The sequence below is a fragment of the Antrostomus carolinensis genome, unplaced genomic scaffold (genome assembly GCF_000700745.2).
Source record: "Antrostomus carolinensis isolate BGI_N321 unplaced genomic scaffold, ASM70074v2 scaffold26651, whole genome shotgun sequence".
Classification (NCBI taxonomy): Eukaryota; Metazoa; Chordata; class Aves; order Caprimulgiformes; family Caprimulgidae; genus Antrostomus; species Antrostomus carolinensis.
The window spans coordinates 1-18,012 of NW_010295367.1; the positions used below are offsets into that span (position 1 = coordinate 1).

The 18,012-nt window shown below is 53.3% G+C and overlaps 1 protein-coding gene across 1 annotated transcript; it reads right to left on the reverse strand.

The window, feature by feature from the left end:
• Positions 1 to 1,267: 1,267 nt before the first annotated feature.
• On the reverse strand, positions 1,268 to 17,481 carry LOC104519493 (fer-1-like protein 4; the record flags this gene model as incomplete). The annotated part of the gene is made up of 18 exons (XM_010177968.1): positions 1,268 to 1,355; positions 1,915 to 2,015; positions 2,644 to 2,764; positions 3,526 to 3,724; positions 4,495 to 4,603; positions 5,255 to 5,619; positions 5,834 to 6,020; positions 7,114 to 7,297; positions 7,499 to 7,658; positions 7,931 to 8,015; positions 9,040 to 9,102; positions 9,263 to 9,394; positions 10,669 to 10,729; positions 11,019 to 11,186; positions 11,296 to 11,337; positions 11,936 to 12,027; positions 14,283 to 14,382; positions 17,393 to 17,481. Coding segments are annotated over 18 exons (2,346 nt in total), but the record flags the coding sequence as incomplete, so codon positions are not given.
• Between the last annotated feature and the right edge of the window lie 531 nt (positions 17,482 to 18,012).

Sequence of the window (18,012 nt, forward strand, 5' to 3'; positions counted from 1 at the left end):
TCCAGTTCTGGAGCCCCCAACACAAGAAAGGACATGGACCTCTTCGAACGAGTCCAAAGGAGGCCACAAGGATGACCCGAGGGCTGGAGCAGCTCTGCTGTGAGGACAGGCTGAGAGAATTGGGGCTGTTCAGCCTGGAGAAGAGAAGGCTCCAGGGAGACCTTCTAGTGGCCTCCCAGTACCTGAAGGGGCTCCAGGAAGGTGGGGAGGGACTTTGGCCAAGGGCAGGGAGTGAGAGAACAAGGGGTGATGGCTTGAAACTGGCAGAGGGGAGATGGAGCTGAGATGTGAGGAAGAAATTCTTTGGTGTGAGGGTGGTGAGACAGTGTCCCAGGTTGCCCAGAGAAGCTGTGGCTGCTCCTCCCTGGAAGTGTTGAAGGCCAGGCTGGATGAGGCTTTGAGCAACCTGGTCTAGTGGAAGGTGTCCCTGCTGATGGCAGGGGGGTTGGGACTGGATGAGCTTTAAGGTCCCTTCCAACCCAAACCAGTCTGGGATTCTGTGACAAGGCCAGAAAACTCACCTCTTGGGCTGGTTCTGTCTTTCAGAGAGTCTCAGACTCACCTTTACCATACACAGGTCAGGTGATGATGTGCAGGGAGGCAGAGAAAAGGGAGTTGGGACTCAGACAGGCCTAAATTTTATTACCTGCTGCTGTCATGGCGTTTTGATCTCAACCTTTCAAAGCTTTACAGTCTGATGGGGACTAAGACTCCAGCCGTGCTCTGCTGTGCTGTGATGGAGGGGATGTCACCGTGCTCTCACTCAGCTAGCTGGCCTTCTCTGCTGGCTTGGGAATACCTAGATGTTGCCCTCTCCAGGGACAGGCAGATGGATGGCTATTGTAGGTCTCCTGGATGGGTACCCAGCCTACGGGCTGAGTATCCAGGGGCAGTAGGACTCTGTGAGCTCCCCCAAAACTGCCTGAAGGAACAACCTGCACCAAAAGGCCCCCAGCAACCTCCTGGGCAGCAACATGCACATGCTCAGCCACACATGCCCCACAGAAGGGGAAGGATGACATCTGGGCACAGCATCTGCAGAAAACTGGAGGCAGCCATGGCCAGTTCCTGCCTCTGCTCCCTGTGCTAGAAGCTGTATTGCTCTCAGCAGAAGTGGGAGATGCTGAAGTAAAAGCCTATGGCTGATAACATGATTCATAACCTCAAATTTCCTTCCTTGCATCAATTCTAGTTGGTCCTCCAGAAACACTCCCCAGAGTGGGGATCATATGGGCTCCCACCACCACCACCAAGCCCCACAGCTTACGATGTTGCGCATCAGATATTTCATCCGGCATCTGTCCAGGTTGTTTGGATGTGCCATTATTTTTCTCTCCGAGTTGAGTGAATATTGCCTGCAATGGAAAAGCAGCACAGGCTCTGCATCGCCAGCACCCAGCAGGCAGAGCTCAGCTCACACAGCAGGGACACAGGCTCCAAATCCTGCTTCTAAACCGGATGAATCAGAAACCCCCTTTCTGCAATGCCCTCCCTTCTGCAAGCTTTTTGATTTGGAAGGTATTTCTCAGTACCTGGGGTTCCCTCTCTACTATCACCATCACAAAGCTGGGGACCAAAGTGTGTACAGGACCTCTCTGGGCAGTTGCAGTGATTGAAACACTAGTTCCTTGTCTGCATGACTGAAGAGAGTGAAGGAAATGTCCTAACATTTAAGAAACACCCAGGAGTCCAGGAACATCAAGGCTGCAGTCTGTGACCCTGATGCTTCCCAGGACTGGGGTCTCCTCTCCAAGCTTGAGGAGCTACAGGGTCCTTTCCCCAGATCGTCCTGGTTTCCTTCTGCTCATCTGCCTCAAGAGGATGAGAGAGCAGGGTGCACACAGCCCAGGCAGAATGGGATATGACCTCCTAATGTAAAAACAAGAAACCTTAAGAAACCAGGGACATGCTAACCTGCATCCAGCTACAAATTCCTCCAGCACCTCTCTGAGCCGCTCTTCTGCTTTTGCCTTTGGCCTTCTCATAAGCTTCTCCACGTCATCCAGCCCCTGCTCCTGTGAGGGAATCACAGCGTTCAGGCAGCTTGCACCCGGCTGCAGGGTCAGAGTGGAACATTGAGAGCACACGTTTGCCACAAATGGTTTGTGCTCTTCTGCAGAGCTGGGGATCAGGAGAGTGCTGCAGGTCAGCACTGTGCTGCTCGGGCCTCTCCGGAGCTGGGGAGAACCTTAACACTGGCTGTTACAACACCTTGTGTCTCAGTCCTTGAGCAGTCACTGAAACACACTGGCAAGCTCTGCTTTTGGATTTCTAAGCCCAAAAGGGAAAGTTGAAGCCCTGGGAAGAGGCCGCACCCTCCTGATGACAGCCTGGGGCTGGGAGTCTGCTTGTGGCAGCATCTCCCCAGTGTACATGCAGCTCAGGAGCTTTTTGTCACAGACCTCATGTCACTCACACCTCCAGCAGACACCCCAAGCTGCAGCACAGCACAGGCAGTGGCTCTGCACTCACTGCACTACCACCCATGTCTGAAGAGCAGGTGGGACTGAGTCCTGCAAGAGACACGGACTTGCACGGGGAGTGAGGATGTTTAAGGCAAATGTCTCACAGAGCAACTGCACGTGCTGCAAGGAAAGCACACCAGGAAGGACCGTGCCGCAGCCAGACGCCCTGAACACATACCAGGCGCTCTGCCAGCTTAACAATCCAGTTGGAAATGCAGAGTCTCCAGGTGTGATCCTCCCAGTAGCTCCACACGTGCACGCAGGGTTTCTCATGCGTCATGGGCAGGCAGCTGTATGACCTAAGGGCAGCAGGCACAGGAGGTGACAGCTGCTGTTTGCAGAAAGCACATGCCATGTCTCAGCGCAGCGCGTGCACACTCAGCACAGGGAGCAGCATCTGGGCTCTGTCCTCCTTGCAGAGAACCAGCCTTGCACCACAGACATGGATGCAAGCTGCTGGATCTGCCCTTTGCCATCCCAAACTACCGCACAGGGTTTCTAGCACAGAGAGCAGCACATGCCCAGACCAACGAGGTGGATGGGATCGTGGGACCCTGCCAAGATTTCTTGCTGCTATGGGGCCAAGTAGTAGCAGGCACAGGGATCACAACACAAACACCAAGACATTGCCAGGCCTGTGGGACAAACCAGACACCATTCCCAGAGCAAACGTGTCATCAGAAGAGCTTGTGCATGTGTCTTGCCTGCCCAACATAGGACAGCATGTGCCAGAGTACTCCTCCTTCCTCCTCAGTGGAATCAAGCACTCAAGATGCTGCTTGTTCATCAGAAAAGGGACTGCTCTTACTGATGGGTCACAGTTTCCCTGGGACCCTGTCCTTGGCCACCTGCACACATCAAGCAGACACTGTAGGGTCTGTAGGGCTAATGGGCAATGGCAGCAGGCAAGCTAGGCCATGGCAAGCTGCAGGGTTGCAAAGAGAAACACCTACACAGCACTCACACTGCTGAGCAGACCTCTAGTAACATCTGGAATAACCAACCTGGGAAGCTGGGGCAGGACCAGGGCAAGTGGGAAAGAAGGATGAAGAAGACTCACCTGTCATACTCCATGGGCTCTGGTCTCTGGCTCTTCGTCACTGACTTGTTCAGTGCTGCTGAAGCTGGGGCCAGGACTTCAACATCCAGCTCACCATCTGAACCCGAGTCCAGCAAAGGCTGCTTTTCTTCTTTCACTTCTCCCTTTCCCACTTTTCTCCATACTTTGGTCACAACCTCTTCAGCTTTGCCATAGTTTCCTTGAAGTTAAGCATTAAACATTAAATAGATAAGTGGGATGACTGTTAAACAAGTTTGCTAGCTTGCAAAATCAGAGTGCAATCATCCTGCCAAGAGAAGCACATGGGCATGCACTGCTTTTGGAACTAGTAGTTCCATAGCATCCAACCACCAGAGCACCACATGCAAAACCAAGAGGTCTGAGAGGGAGCTGCGCAATTGCAAGGAAGTCCTTGTGTATACCTTCAAAGTTCCTCCAGCTCCTCCAAGTGCCTGCTAACTGCCATCTACAGCCCTGCACTGGGGTCAGCAGCAGTCACTCAGGAAGACTTGTCAGCATCAAGCATTTCTACCCATCCAGCTTAGCACGGGGCTTGGATCTTCTCTCCTATCATGGTTTCCCCATCACCTGCTGTCACAGCCCCTCAACACCAAATGGCCAACCCCAGTATCCCAGCTTCCCTTCTTTTGCTTCCCTTTCTTGCTCCCAAACTCTTCTACCTCTTTTTACCCCCACTTCCCAGGAGAGCTTCAACCACTCTCCCCAAACAGGCTGTTCAGACAAATACTGCAAATCTTCAATCCCACAGGAAAGCATCCAGACTTTCAAGGTAATTAGAGCACCATGTGCACTCCCTGGCCTCATTCTTATCCTTCCTAAGCTCCTGTTTTGGAGGCACAAGCTGTGCAAGGGCTGGCACCTTAGGACCATTGTGTTAACTTGGGCTGTCAGAGGGAGATTCACACTGTTCCCGTAGTTTTCGGACATGAGGCCCTAGGGAATACCCACCTATAGAGACCTCAAAGCTGACGGGCTTGGAGCTGAGGGAGGAGTCCATCATAGTGGCTTCAAAGAAGGCAGCGAAGAGAAGGAATTCCTCCTTCCTCCCCAACGCATTCTGAGCAAGGAGACAGAAATCAGCCCAAGAGCCTCAGGTACCAAAACATTGCCTCAGCAGAAATTCAGAGAGCATCAGGGCATGGCCGATGCCCACCAGCCCTGCCAAGGGATATCAGTGGGATGCTGCTGAGGTCACCACTGCTGGTTTGCCAGACACAGGACAAGTTTTCTTGGAAATCCCAGGGGGTTGGTACAGAGCCATGGCTTTGGCTGATGCTTGTGTGAAGGCACTGAGCAGGTTTGTAGGCTCAGGGAAGGTTACTGCACCAATGGAGCCGCATCCTGCCTGCCTTTCCCAGGCTAAGTGGAGACATGGAGACAGCTAACAGCTCCCTGGCTCCAGGGGAGAAAAAGTACATGCACAAAGGCAGCTGTGCCCTGGGAATAACACCCAGGTGAGAGCCCCCTGAACCAGGGAGGCAGCTCATGTGGGGATGCTTCGCAGTACACCTGGGAGGCAGTTTTGGGGCTGCAAGTGTGGTCTCAGCCCTTGCAGAGGCTCAGAGAGCCCTGGATGGCCCAGCAATGAGCAGGCTGGGTTTGCTCCAGCTCTGTTACACCAGCAAGTGATCCCACTGCCTCTTCCCCAGGAGGTCTGTGCATGCCACAGGCTGGCATGGGTCAGCCACACCAGCATGGCAGGACTCACCTCAGGGAGCGGATGAAGCTCTTCCACCTCCACAGTGACTTCCCCAGGCTGCTCAGTCTCCTGAGAGCCCTCAGCCTCCTCCTCTCCCTGCAGCTGGATCAGTTCTTTGGCTTTCTCCTTGGATTTCTTACTTTTCTTCTTCAGCTTCAGTTTGCTGAGGGCACTTTTTGTCTTGTCCCCAAGCTTCCTCTCTGCCACACTGGGGCTGCTGAAGATCTCCACCGTGATGGCCATGAGGATGCGCCCACGGTAGAAGATCCCCTCACCCATGCCCTCGTTGAGGTCCTTGTGGATGTCCCGCAGAGTCGAGTTCTGGGGGGAGCCATAGAGGTTCACCCAGGCTGGGCCAAACGTGGGGTTAAAGCCTGCAGCGACAGGGACAGGGTCTAATTACACCACACGGTGCTGCTGCAGAGAGACCCCCACCCCAAGAAGACAGCTCAGGACACAGGGATGTGAGCATGCTTTGGTCACTCCTGCTTCCCACCTCCAGAGACCACCATGGCTGAGCAGAGGGTGTGTGGCATGGGGCTACCCAGGACCCCCTGCCCTAGGGGCAGCCATGCCCCTAGGCCTCACCATTCCTGCCAGGGTCCGAGATCTGCTGCAGGTCAATGTAGTGTGTAGCGATGGCCACGTCACCAACATTGGCATCATCCAGCACCTGGACTTTTATCTTCCTGGCCAGAGGCGGGAACATCTCAATGAAGCTGATCTGCTCGTTCCACTCAGGCTCAGTGGTGTTGGTCTCCACTGACGTTTCCCCCTGGGAAAGAGAAAGCGTGAAAGCCCTGTGGTCTCAGCCAGCAGCCAGAGCAAGGGATGTCTCAGAGCCTCTCTAGGAATGGCATGTTCTCCCGTCCCGCCTGCAGACAGTCCTGGGCAGGCTCTGGAGGTGACAGCATCCCTGCTCCTGTCCCAGCAATTGCTCTCTGTGCTTCATCAAGGAGGGGCTGTCCCACGGCCCTGGCCATGCCCCACACAGCCAAGGGAAACACTGGAAGTAAATGGGCAGCACCACCAGACCCAGAGGTGTTGCAGGGTCCCCTGGGAGCACCCTCAGGCCCACCAGGATGCCCAGGGATTGATTCTCACCTTAATGGATATCACATAACCAGAAACCCTGGCCTTGGGTGCAAGAAAAGGGCCATTAGCTCAGTAAACTCTCCCAAGGGTGTCAGGCTGAGTCCAGCTTGCCCCAGAGGACTTCTGAAGGGGGCCTACAAGAAAGCTGGGGAGGGACTTTTCATAAGGGCAGTTAATGACAGAACAAGGGGAAATGGGTTTAAACTGAAAGAGGGGAGGTTTAGATTGGATATTAGGAAAAAGTTCTTCACTGTGAGGGTGGTCAGACAATGGAACAGGTTGCCCAAGGCAGTTGTTGATGCTCCTCCCTGGAAGTGTTGAAGGCCAGGCTGGACGTGGCTTTGAGCAACCTGGTCTAGTGGAAGGTGTCCCTGCTGATGGCAGGGGGGTTGGGACTGGATGACCTTTAAGGTCCCTTCCAACCCAAACCAGTCTGGGATTCCATTATTTATGTGACCCTCTCTCTACAGTTACAAATATGAAATCTCTGCCTGCACAGCCAGGAGCTCAGCCAGTGGCTGTGCTCAGGGCTGGGGCTGTCTCCCGTGTAGCTCTCTGCAGAGACCAAAGTCTCATAAAAGCCTTCTCATCCAGACACCACCGCCACATGACTGAGGCCACTGCCAAAGACAGCAAGACTTGTGCTCTCCCAGCCTGTCTCCAGTGGGATTGCCGTGTCCCATGCAGGCTCCTGGCAGCATCAGCCCAGCACACGCTGGTGCACAGTCAAGGGAGGATCAGTCCGGCCCCACACAGACCCCCCTGGCACTCACCTGCTGCCCGCAGAACGAGACCTGCACGTATGGGTCAATAAAGACTTTTTTCTCCCCTATGATCTTGGAGAAACCACCCATGATGCCCGCGCTCATGCTGGGCAGGCCCTCAGCACGATACAGCTTGATGCAGACCCTGGCCCAGGGTCTTTCTGCAGGAACTCTCTTAGGCAGCAGCAGGTTCCTGAAAGACAAATTCATGTTCTGGCTCTCTCCTGGAGCCCAGGAAACACGACGGCAGGAGGTTTGGATCCTGCCCTATCACAGGTCTCTTTCCATAGGTCTTTCCCCATCAGAAGAGGGAAAAATGAGGCAAAAAAAGCAGTAGTGTGAAGAGAGCCATGGCTGATTTCCCCAGGGCCACGCAAGACCACACTGCATCTACCTTTCAATGTCCTCATCCCGGCTGCTGGAGGAGGTGGGAAGGGAGCCCACAACGTCCCCACGTGCGGTGACAGAGATGTTGCACTTGACAAAGCCTTTCACACCTGCCCGGGTGTCCGTGGGGTCACTGATAACTGCCCACTTCTGGAAAAACCTGTGATCTGAGAGGGAAAGGAAGGAGTTCCCTGTGGAGAGCCCAGGTTACCATTTCACATCCCAACTACGTCTGCACAAAGATCCCCTGACCCTGCCTCTGAAGTCACCAGGACGTGTCACCAGCCCTCAGACAGCCAGGAGAAGCAAGTGTTGGCCCTCATGTGAGCCAAGTGCTTTAAAGACAGAGCCCTCAACAGACCCAGCACAGCGTGAAGGAAACATCAGTTTCAGACGAAGCCAGGGTGAGGGAGCAGGTAACACAATGCATCAGTCACACCTGGCTGGCTGTACACCGTCACAACGTCCATCTTGAACACTCCTATGCATGTTCCCAGGAACGGTATCTTCTTTGCATGAAAAACCTGCAAACAGCATAAATAATCCCCCTTAGCACCAAGAGATGTGGGCAGCCAGGTGACACATCCAGACATCTCTGAGCAGGACAGGACTGCTAAGAGATGTCCGTTCCATCGCACAGTTCAGGCAGCAGTTACAAGCTCCTCACACACACTGACCCATTTGAGTCAGCCCTGGGACAAACCCATTTCTGCCCAACCATTCCCACAAAGCCCACCAGCCAAACTTAGTCAAACCTAGGCCAAGGCAAATTCATGTGCAACTAATTCAACAACTTCTGCCAGCCCCAGATAAGTCAAACCCCTATGACCAAGGGGACCAAGGGCAGACCTGCTTTCCCACGAGGAGTCCTAGGACCATATCCTGCTGGGTCAGGGCACAGCCATGCCCTCACCAAGCTAGTGTCTCTCCCAAAACCTGAGCCTTGTTTGGTGCTCGCTGAACCCACACCAGCAGAAGGGACATGCAGCCTTTCAAAGGGAAAGTCCTTTGGAGATCATGTTGCAAAGGAGGTGCTGGCTGGGTTTAGCTATCTTCAGAAAAGTCCCATGTCTTGGAGAAACCCCTGCATTTTGGGCCAGGGGATTTTTGAAGACTGCTTTCTGCCAACCTGGGCTTTTCCACAAGCACAGATCACTGCTGAACATTCCTCACACCAGTCACTCATCCCCACAACCTGTAGGATGAGGCTCCAGGGTAAGGGGAAGCATGGAATCACCCACAAAAGTGTAACAGCAAGGCAACAGGCAAGAAACTGCTTCAGAGGCCCCACTCCAACTACTGGATGCAGAGAAGACCTGACATGGAGGAGGTGGGAAGGCAGCACTACCCAGCACTAGCTCAGAGTGGGGCCAGGTCTCTGCCCCACCACAGGAAGGCCCTTTGGTCTCTCTGCAGTGCAGATGCCTCTGGCTGGAAAACCTGCCTGGTCCTGGCAGCCTTGCTTTGCCCATCACTCCCAGCATCCACACGCAGAAGTGCTGGGCTGTACCAGTTACCAACGAAGGATAAAGAGGAGAACATACTTACTGAGATCTCTATGAGTCTGTGGAATAAAATGTCCTTTGGCTCATGGAATTCAAACAAAAAATACTGAAAGAGAAGAGGAAGACGGTTGAGCCCCAGGCTCCCAACATGGCCCCACAAGCGCCTCTGCCTGAGAGCAGCTGCATCCCGAGCATCCCTGCAAGGATGGCCCAGCCACCTGGGACACTGGTAGGGCAAGAACAGAGCCTCTGTCCATATCACATACTTCATTGTAGAAGGGGCAGTTTGTTGACTTCTGCGTTGCCGTGTGCCTCTTCTCCTCTCCAACCTTGACTACCACAAAGGGGTTAATGTTCACCCCCACCAGCTTCTGTGCTTCAATGATATTAATCCCAACCTGAGAAAATGTGGGAGAAAACCCTCGCATCAGCACTCTCCTTGATTGCAACTCCATCCTGAGCTTGTTTCAGCAATACCAGGACACCAATGTGCAGGGCCCTCTCACCGCAGGGGTGGATGCTCAGGGCAGGCAAGAGCATGGCTGCTGAAATCTGCTATAGCCAGGACAATCCAAACTGCTATTTGAGATATTAGTTTCTTTCAGACAAGCAAGGAAATGAAGTGTTAAATCCCCAGCACCTTTGACAGGAGTGGCCCTCCCCAGTGGCACTGTCCCCCCAGCAGCACTGTCCCCACTCAGTTCCTGATCCCAAGGAGATGCAAACCCACTGCTCCCACACGGTGTGGTTCACAGAGCATCCTGGAGAAGATGTTTTTTGTATCTTCTGTCAGTACTTCTCTTTGAATCCTACTGAGATGGACACCACTGGAAAGACTGGAATGTGGCTGCCTCATTTCCTGTGACTGGTTACGGGTACAGGACATGAGAGAAAGGTTCTCACATTTGCTCTCAGTACAAGTAACTAGGCAGTTGTTAAGGTGAAGAATAATAGCTTCAAGAAAAGGATGGTAGGCAATTCCACCCCTCACAAAAGCTTCTTGTGTGGTGGACAGGACCCAGCCCTGGAAAGCAGGAGACCCAAATGTGAGTCCACATTTACTTAGAACCAGGAAAGGGTTTAAATCCACAGCCAGGCTGGGAGATCTGCCCTGAAATCTCAAGGGCAGAAGATGGGACTGAACTCCATTTCCAAACTTCACAGTACTTTCAAATAAACTTGATGTCAGAGCATTGGCCAGCACCACAGCTTCATACCAGCCTCCTGGCATCTCCAAGAAAGCCCTTGCAGCAGCCCTCCACCCTCAGCCATGTCCCACAGATGTCCCTGGGGGCCCAGGCAAGGCCCTGGGGAAGCTGGCAGGCACCAGCCCTGCCTGGGTGCTCTCCAAAGCTCTGCTCAGGCAGTGTTTTGCAGTGGCATGTGTGGCTGTCTGGCCAATTCCCTTCTCCTCTATATCCATATCCACATGGCCCAAAAAGAAATTCTGCTCTGGGCTGGCTGATGTTGGAGCCAGCACTCATGGATACAGATCGTTCATGGAACCCCCCACCTTGCCCAGGGAAGCCACACAAAGCAAGAAGGCACCTTCGCTCCAGACACCTCACCAGGACATGTGGCAGCTGGAGAAGCCCAGGCCTGCAGCAAGGCAGCGAGGGATCAGCCACGGGGCCAGAGGCAGCTGTAGGGACACGCACCCAACCCCACGTACCTGGAAGCTCTGAGGGGTTGGGGTGGCAAAGAGGTCCCGTGCGGAGCAAAGTCTGGAGCGGCTGCACAGAAAAACAAGCCTGGTGAGCAGGTATCTTCATCGACATGGACCTGAGCAAGCCCCCACCAAGGGAAGCAATGGAAACCCTGGCAAATAATGGCTCCTTGCCCTGGGAACAAGCAAATCCCCAACAGTCCCTGTTTGGGGCCACTGGAGATTGAAGGTTTCTGACATTTTGCAGAAGCAGAATGTCAAGAGATGCAGGATTCCCCCAGAAATCGCCCCATGAGCTGGCACCTTCCACTCCAGGACCCAAGCAGGGGCAAGAGAGAAGAGCACACCATGGATACCTCTTCACAGGGCTGAAGACAATGCCCGAGACCTCCATCTCAGACACATCGTAGAAATCTTCTTCCTCTTCTTCCTCTTCCTCATCAGTCTCCAGGCCTTTCGCCAGCTTCCTGCCCAGTGCAGCAGCCCTCCTGTCCAGGTCCCTCGCTCTCGGCCCCTCGGCTGCCCTGCAAACCGTCCTGTCACACACCCCAGTGCCAGCCCTGCCGCGCGGGTTGTGTGTCCCCCTCCACCCAGGAGGGTGAGCTGATGATACACTCAAGTAGGGCTACTTACTCCAGCTCCTCGAATCCAGGATTGCGGATTATTAACTCCGAGCTGTAAGAAAAACAGATATTTTGCTGAAAAAAAACAAGAGTGTTGTGGCTGTTCAGTGATGCATCTAACAGTGCCACAGCCGTGCTCCTGCCTGGCTCTTGGCAGGGACACCAGCATCCTGCTCAGCAATGCTTTCCTACCGTCTGCCCTGCGTGCCTGCTGCTTTGCCTCTGGCACTCCAGAAAGGACACCCCTCAGACCTTTTCATCATCCTGTCTGCCCACATATCCACATCTCCCCTGGCTTTGGGCACCACCTGCGTGCAGGGTGCCTGGGGCTGCTACAGTCCAAAGCCACACTCTCTGCAACTTTGCAACCACAGTGTCTTGCTCCCGTCAGCCAGGAACACTGCAGAATTGCACTCAAGTCTGGAAGGATTGCCAGGGTGCTGTGGGTTCTTGCAGTCATGGGCTCTTTGTGAAGACAAGGTATTTTCTTTCCAAGAGCCCTGCTCACTTATTGCTGCTGTAGAACAGAGATGCATCAGCCTGGCCAGAGGTGGAGAGTAAAAGAGGCTGGATTGCATCCCAAAGGCTGCCACTGGTCAAGGCAGCTGCACAGGCTGCCCCAATATTTGCTCCTCCCAGGATTTCAGTACCTGTCTTTCATCTGATAGACAAAGTCCTCTTCAGCCCAGGTCCCAGCTGAGCCATCTGGAGGCTGGTAGCGCAAATCCAACTCAATGTAGATCTACAAACAGAAAACAAAACTGTCTGAGAGCTTGGCAGCCACAAAACAACTGCTGAAATGTCATGGAAAAGGGGAAGGGGAGCGTGGAAGAATAAAAGAAGTTAAATGCTGTGGAAAAGAGGGGGAAGTAAGGGGATCACAACTCCACAGGAAGCCTATTTATACCAGACTTTCCTTGTCTGCCTCCACCAACAAGCTAGAACTAACCAAAGTCCCTCCCCAACAGCTTCCCAGACTCCAGGATTCACTGAATAAAAGCTGGGTCAAGTTTCCAAAACTAAAATATACCATGGAGAGGCCCCTGAGAGCCATCTCAGGGCACTTCTGACAAGGGAAGTGGGGAAAGCCCTGCAGCAGAGCGAACCAGCATGCAGGGGTTTGGAGCAGTCTCTCTGGGAGAGGCATGAGAATGCTGGGAGAGCATCCCCAGGCATGACAGCTTGGTTTAAAACATCACAGAAGCCATAAGCACACTCAAAGTCTGCATCACAAGAGACATTGACTTCGTGTTAGTGATGAAGAAGGACGGCCAGAGGAGTACGGGGCATGTGGGGTATCAGCACAGCCAGCACGGGTCTGAAAACACCTGGTCTGCTTGATCTCAGATCAACACAAATGTACAAGAATTTCCAAGCAGAGGCCAAGATCAGAGTCATGGAGGAGGTGACTTCTCAATAGGCTGAAGGGGATGTGCAAGCTGGGTTCACAGCTCAGTCCCTGGAAAACACACGTTTCTGGCAGAAGAAATACAGCCCAAGAAAGCAGTAGTGCAGCGGCCAGGAAAGGCAGCAGCAAAAGCTGGATGGATGCCAAAGCCCGAGATAAAGCTGGAGGAGTAGCTGAGGTGCTGAAAAAAAATCCTTCAGACCATCAAGAGAAAAAAGAGGTGCAAATAACTCAAGTCCCAGAGAAGAACAGGACTTGGAATGGAAGGAAGGGCTTTGTTCCCACTTTGCTAAAGGAACACGGATTGAAACAGCCTCTCTCCCTTGGGGACATGTTTATGTTTCCATCTTTCCAGCTGAGCTGAGAGGGTCTCAGGCTGCTCTTGGATGGGTCTGCCCTATTCCTGTCCCCTGCAGCCCTTGTGCAGCCAGGGCTGCACAGTCAAAAACTCACCTGGCAGAACCAAATGCTGTTGGCTTTTGGTTGGAGCAGCTCATCAGCATGAGCACTGCTGTTAGCACAGGGAAGAGGCAGCCAGGGGCAAAGGGTCGGGCTGCAGAGCAGCTCTGACCTCACAGTGATGTAAGTGCCCTTGGCTTGGTCCCCTCAAACCATCACCAGCATGGAGTGTGACCAAAGGGTTGGTCTAGTCCCTGTCCCTTTGCTGGCACAAACACTTACGTAGTGAGCTGCACTGGTCTAAAAGTCATGCTGGAAATTCTTGGTTTCCACCTGGATCTGCTCCCTGATCCAGTCAGCTCAGCCACATGGCAAAGGCGTGCCTGTGCCACTCAGGCTTGTAGTCTGGTGGCCACAGAGCTGCATCCCACCTGCCACCATGAGCATGAGTCAGGTTGCCCATGGGAAGGGCAAACAGGGGCGCAGCACATAGCAGGGCTGTTCCCCTCCACCTCTTCTCCTCTGGCCCTGCCCACAGCCCCAGCACCCAGCCCTGGTTTTCCAGCACATGCTGAACTGTGCCCGCACACCCAGCTGGCAGCAAACTTCATTCCTGGGTCATGTTCATTTTCCAGCAGCACAAAGTGCCCAGTGAGTTCTGAGGAGGGGAGGGGGACACACAGCACAGAGCAGAGGGGCAGGCAGGCATCGAGAGCCGCTCACGCTGCCTGGACCATGGTTCAGCCATCCAGTTAGCACTGATGTTTAACTCCAAAGCTCACCAGAGGTCCTGAGGAACCCTGCCACCTTCAGCCTCACCTGTCAGTTCCCCTCTGCTTCACACCCTGCAGCAGCCCACGCCCACACACTGCAGATGAAAAACCACCTCCTGCATCCATTTCCCAGACTGGGGAGGTTTTACTGAGCCTCCCTATGCTCATCCAGGCCCTCGGTGGGTCTCCAGGGCCCCCAGCCAACCCCACACACTTCTAGATGCTCCTAGAACCACTTGATGGGTGTGAAGTGGCTGCACCCCTGCACAGAGAGGGCAAAAACACCACACCACTCCCAGGCTCAAAGCAGCACCTCAGACTTCCCCTCAGGCCCAAATCCACCTGGGAAGCACCACAGAAGGTTTCCCACAGAGCCTTCCAGATCGCTGCTGGTCAGGCTGTCCACAGAGAACTTACACCGGTGACTTTGTGGTTCCTGTCGACAAGGGCCTCCCGGAGGATCAGCCTCCCAGATGTCATCAGGTGCTGAAGGCTGAGGACAAGGGTCCCAAGAAGCCTGGAACAAAACCAGAGGCTGCAGCAATACTGTATGTAGCATCAGTGTTTACATCCTGGGGATGAGAGGACCAGGGTCTCTGCTCTGCTGCTCACAGCCCCTCAGAGCTGGGGTGAAGGCAGAGAACTGCTGCAGCACTTTCCACAGGGAGCCTGGCAGATGACACACCCAAGACCCACAGACCCAAGACCCTCCAGCCCAGTCACCAGGCAGCTGTTTGCAACCCAGCTGCCATGGATTGTGAAAGGCTTGTGCAGATCCAGCTCCACGGAGTGTGAGGGAGCTCTCCCCTACGGCAGAGCTGGCCTTCACAGGAGCCAGCTTGTGTTTGGGAACCCAGCAGAGCTGGGAGACTCTTCCCAGATAAAACTGGGAAGCAGAGGCTCCACACAAGGAAATACAGCAATAGGATGTGAAGCCATGGCTGTAGGGATGTTTGCAGGAAGTCGGGTCAAAATTTACCAACTCTGAAGGGGCTTCTCCTTGGGGAATAGTCATCTGGCTCCCAGCAAGTGCCAGTAACACGTGCAGGGTCGCATCCAGCAGCTCCTAACCCCACCTTGTGTTACTGCTGTACAGAGCCCATTTGTAACTTGGCCTCCATCTCCCCGTGGCAGCTCTACCAGCAGCCGAGCCAACCCCGCGTGAAGCAGAGCTTCCTGCTGCCTGCTGGAAACCATCAGAGCGTTTCACTGCCCACTCAGGACCAAGACAGAAGGAATCATTCCCCAGTCCCCTCCATTTCAGCTGTGAGCTGCTGATCTCTTGTATCCCAGCTCACCTTCCTCTGTCCAGAGGACACCACAACATTGGGGAAGGGGTTAGAGGGGAAGGGTATGAGGAGAAGCTGAAGTCGTCCCCTGTGTCATCTGGGTACTGAGACATCAAATGGGTCCTCTAGCGTCCACCATGGGGTCACCTTGTTTAAAAAATGTGACCTAAAACCGTGTGTATTTTAATATACTTGTATTAAATTTATTTGATATATTTGTATTCTATTTAGGTTGGCCATGAGGAAAAGGTTCTCGAGGCAGAGGGTGGTGGAGCACTGGAACAGGCTCCCCAGGGAGGTGCTGATGGCACCAAGCCTGATAAGATTCCAGCAGCATTTGGCCAAGGCCCTCAGGGTCATGGTGTGAATGTTGGGATTGTCCTGTGCAAGGACAGGAGTTGGACTCCATGATCCTGGTGGGTCCTTCCAACTCACAACATTCAATGATTCTCCAAAAGCCTGTCTAGCCTCCTACTCCCGAGGAAGGACTCTCTCCACTCATCCCCTCCTCTCCAGCTTTTCCAGCTCGGTGCTGCTGCCACAGAAAGGCTGCACATGCAGAAGTCCAGAGACCACAGATCGATAGAGCAGTGTGGGAACGTAACGGCAGATGGGTGAGGACTGTAAACATGCTCAAGCGACTTGCACCTGGGGTGTCGAAAAACACCTACATCACACTGCTAATGGCTGTTTAGTGCTTGACAAGTAGAGCATCTGCCTTAGAGAACACAGGCCTGTGATAGACTCAAGGGCATCCTAGACATGCCTGAGATTCCTGCCCTGCTGTGAGAAAGATCAAAGCACAGTGGAAAACTACAGCCTGTAACGAAATCCTTAATACACAGGCAAGAGAGGCAGGTTTGGAATCTCTCGCTCTCACTCTGGCAAGGACCGAGCTCCACGGTGCCTGCATTCCCCCTCACGTGCCTCTGCCCCGGGAGCTGCTGCAGAGATCCCCCGGCTCACGAGGTAACGAGAATAAACCTGCTCTTTGCATTTTATCCGTGGTTCTTTGTGGTTGTTCCTGTGTCCTGCCCGTGTCAGCTCATGCAAGTGGCATAACAAATTTTTCCCTCTGTCCTTCCACACCCTCCTTCCATTTATTTTTGATCACCCCAATGCACTGACCAGCTGCTTTTTAAACGGTAATGTCACCTGCCGTTCCTCTGCTCGCCAGCAGCAGAGGTGTGCGGATAGATGTGTGGATAGATGCTGCCAGTGCCAGTCCAGCCATTTCCCATTGGGCTTCTTTGCTCAGCACCATCAGGTCCTGGTGATTCGTCACTGTTTGTTTTATCTGTTTGTCCTACAGCCGTTTCTATTGACATTTCAGTCACAGAAAATTCCTCTGATCCAGCTCCCATAAGGAAAGCATCCAGTAAACAGGGACACAAAGTTCAGCCACATTTTCTGCTCTGGCTTTATCTTTAAGTGTCTTGCATGTGCTGCACTCATCCGTTTCCTCCACACCCTCTCCGGCAGGCTGGTGATGGCTTTGAAAAAGTTTGTTTTATTAACTGCGTCTAGAAAGTTGTTCCTGTTGATTTTCCTTCAGTTCTTACATTTTGCTTATCAGAGCTGGCACCCTTCCCTGCATCCTCACATTTCACATGTCCTGGAAGGACACGCCTCTGCTCCCTTGCTTGCTCCAGCACCACTGCTCAGTCTGTCACCTCTACTCTTGGGTTTCCCTGAAGTGCTTTACAACTGCTGGGATAGCTGCTGAGCTCACAGTGTTGTGTCTGTGCCACCTAGAAGGATTTTAAATTCTGGCTGAACCTTTCATTTCAAATTGCTGTCTTTTTTAAAGGTTAAACTGTACTACCATGGGCTCAGGGCATTTCCACAGTGACAGGCACGTTGAATTTCAGTGCAGCATGGTCATGGCCACCACGTGGATCTACAGGGTGAGAGCAGGTCCCCACTCTGCTGGAAGTCCTGCCCTTGTAGCTCTACTTTTTAGGACACTATTTTACTTTTGCCCCACCTGGGGGTCTGACATGGATCCTTAGGTAGCCTATGTTACTGCTGGGACAATTAAATTATTCCCCTAATTTAATTTAACGTATATAGCACTGCTGCCCCACCAGAACAACCAGCTCCATCCCTCTTCTATAGTTTGTCTCCTGTTAATCTTCCTTCCATCAAATTTCCAATAATAATTTCAGCAGAAAATTTAAAACCCAGTAAGTCTCTTCCCCCACCTTTGCTGGTCACCCCAACAACCAAAGGACGTACCTGTTACTGAAAACCTTGCTGCAGTTGTAAACCTTAATCGACAGCATCTCTCCCATGACAAGCTTCCCGTAGTGAGGCCAGCGAAAGAGCTACAAACAGAGCAGGAAGAGATGACATGGAGGTGCTGGAGCGTGTCCAGAGAAGGGCAACAAAGCTGGGGAAGGGTCTGGAGCACAAGTGTGCTGAGTTCCTGGCTGAGGGAACTGGGGGTGTTGAGCCTGGAGAAAAGGAGGCTGAGGGGAGACCTTCTGGCTCTGTCCAAGTCCCTTGGAGGAGGGTGGAGAGAGGTGGGGGTGGGTCTGTTCAACCAAGGACCAAGTGACAGGACAAGAGGAAATGGGCTCCAGTTGTGCCCAGGGCAGTTGAGATGGGATGTGAGGAAGAATTTCTTTGCTGAAAGGGTTCTGAGGCATTGGAAGGGGTTGCCCAGGGCAGTGGTGGAGTCCCCATCCCTGGAGGGATTGAAGAGTCGTGTAGACACAGTGCTGAGGGACATGGGTTAGTTGGGGACTGGTCAGTGTTGGGTTCATGGTTGGACTCGATGGGCTTAAAGGGCTTTTCTAATCTGGGCAATTCTGGGATTCTGTGACAATTAATTCCCAGCCACAGTGGGAAAGTTT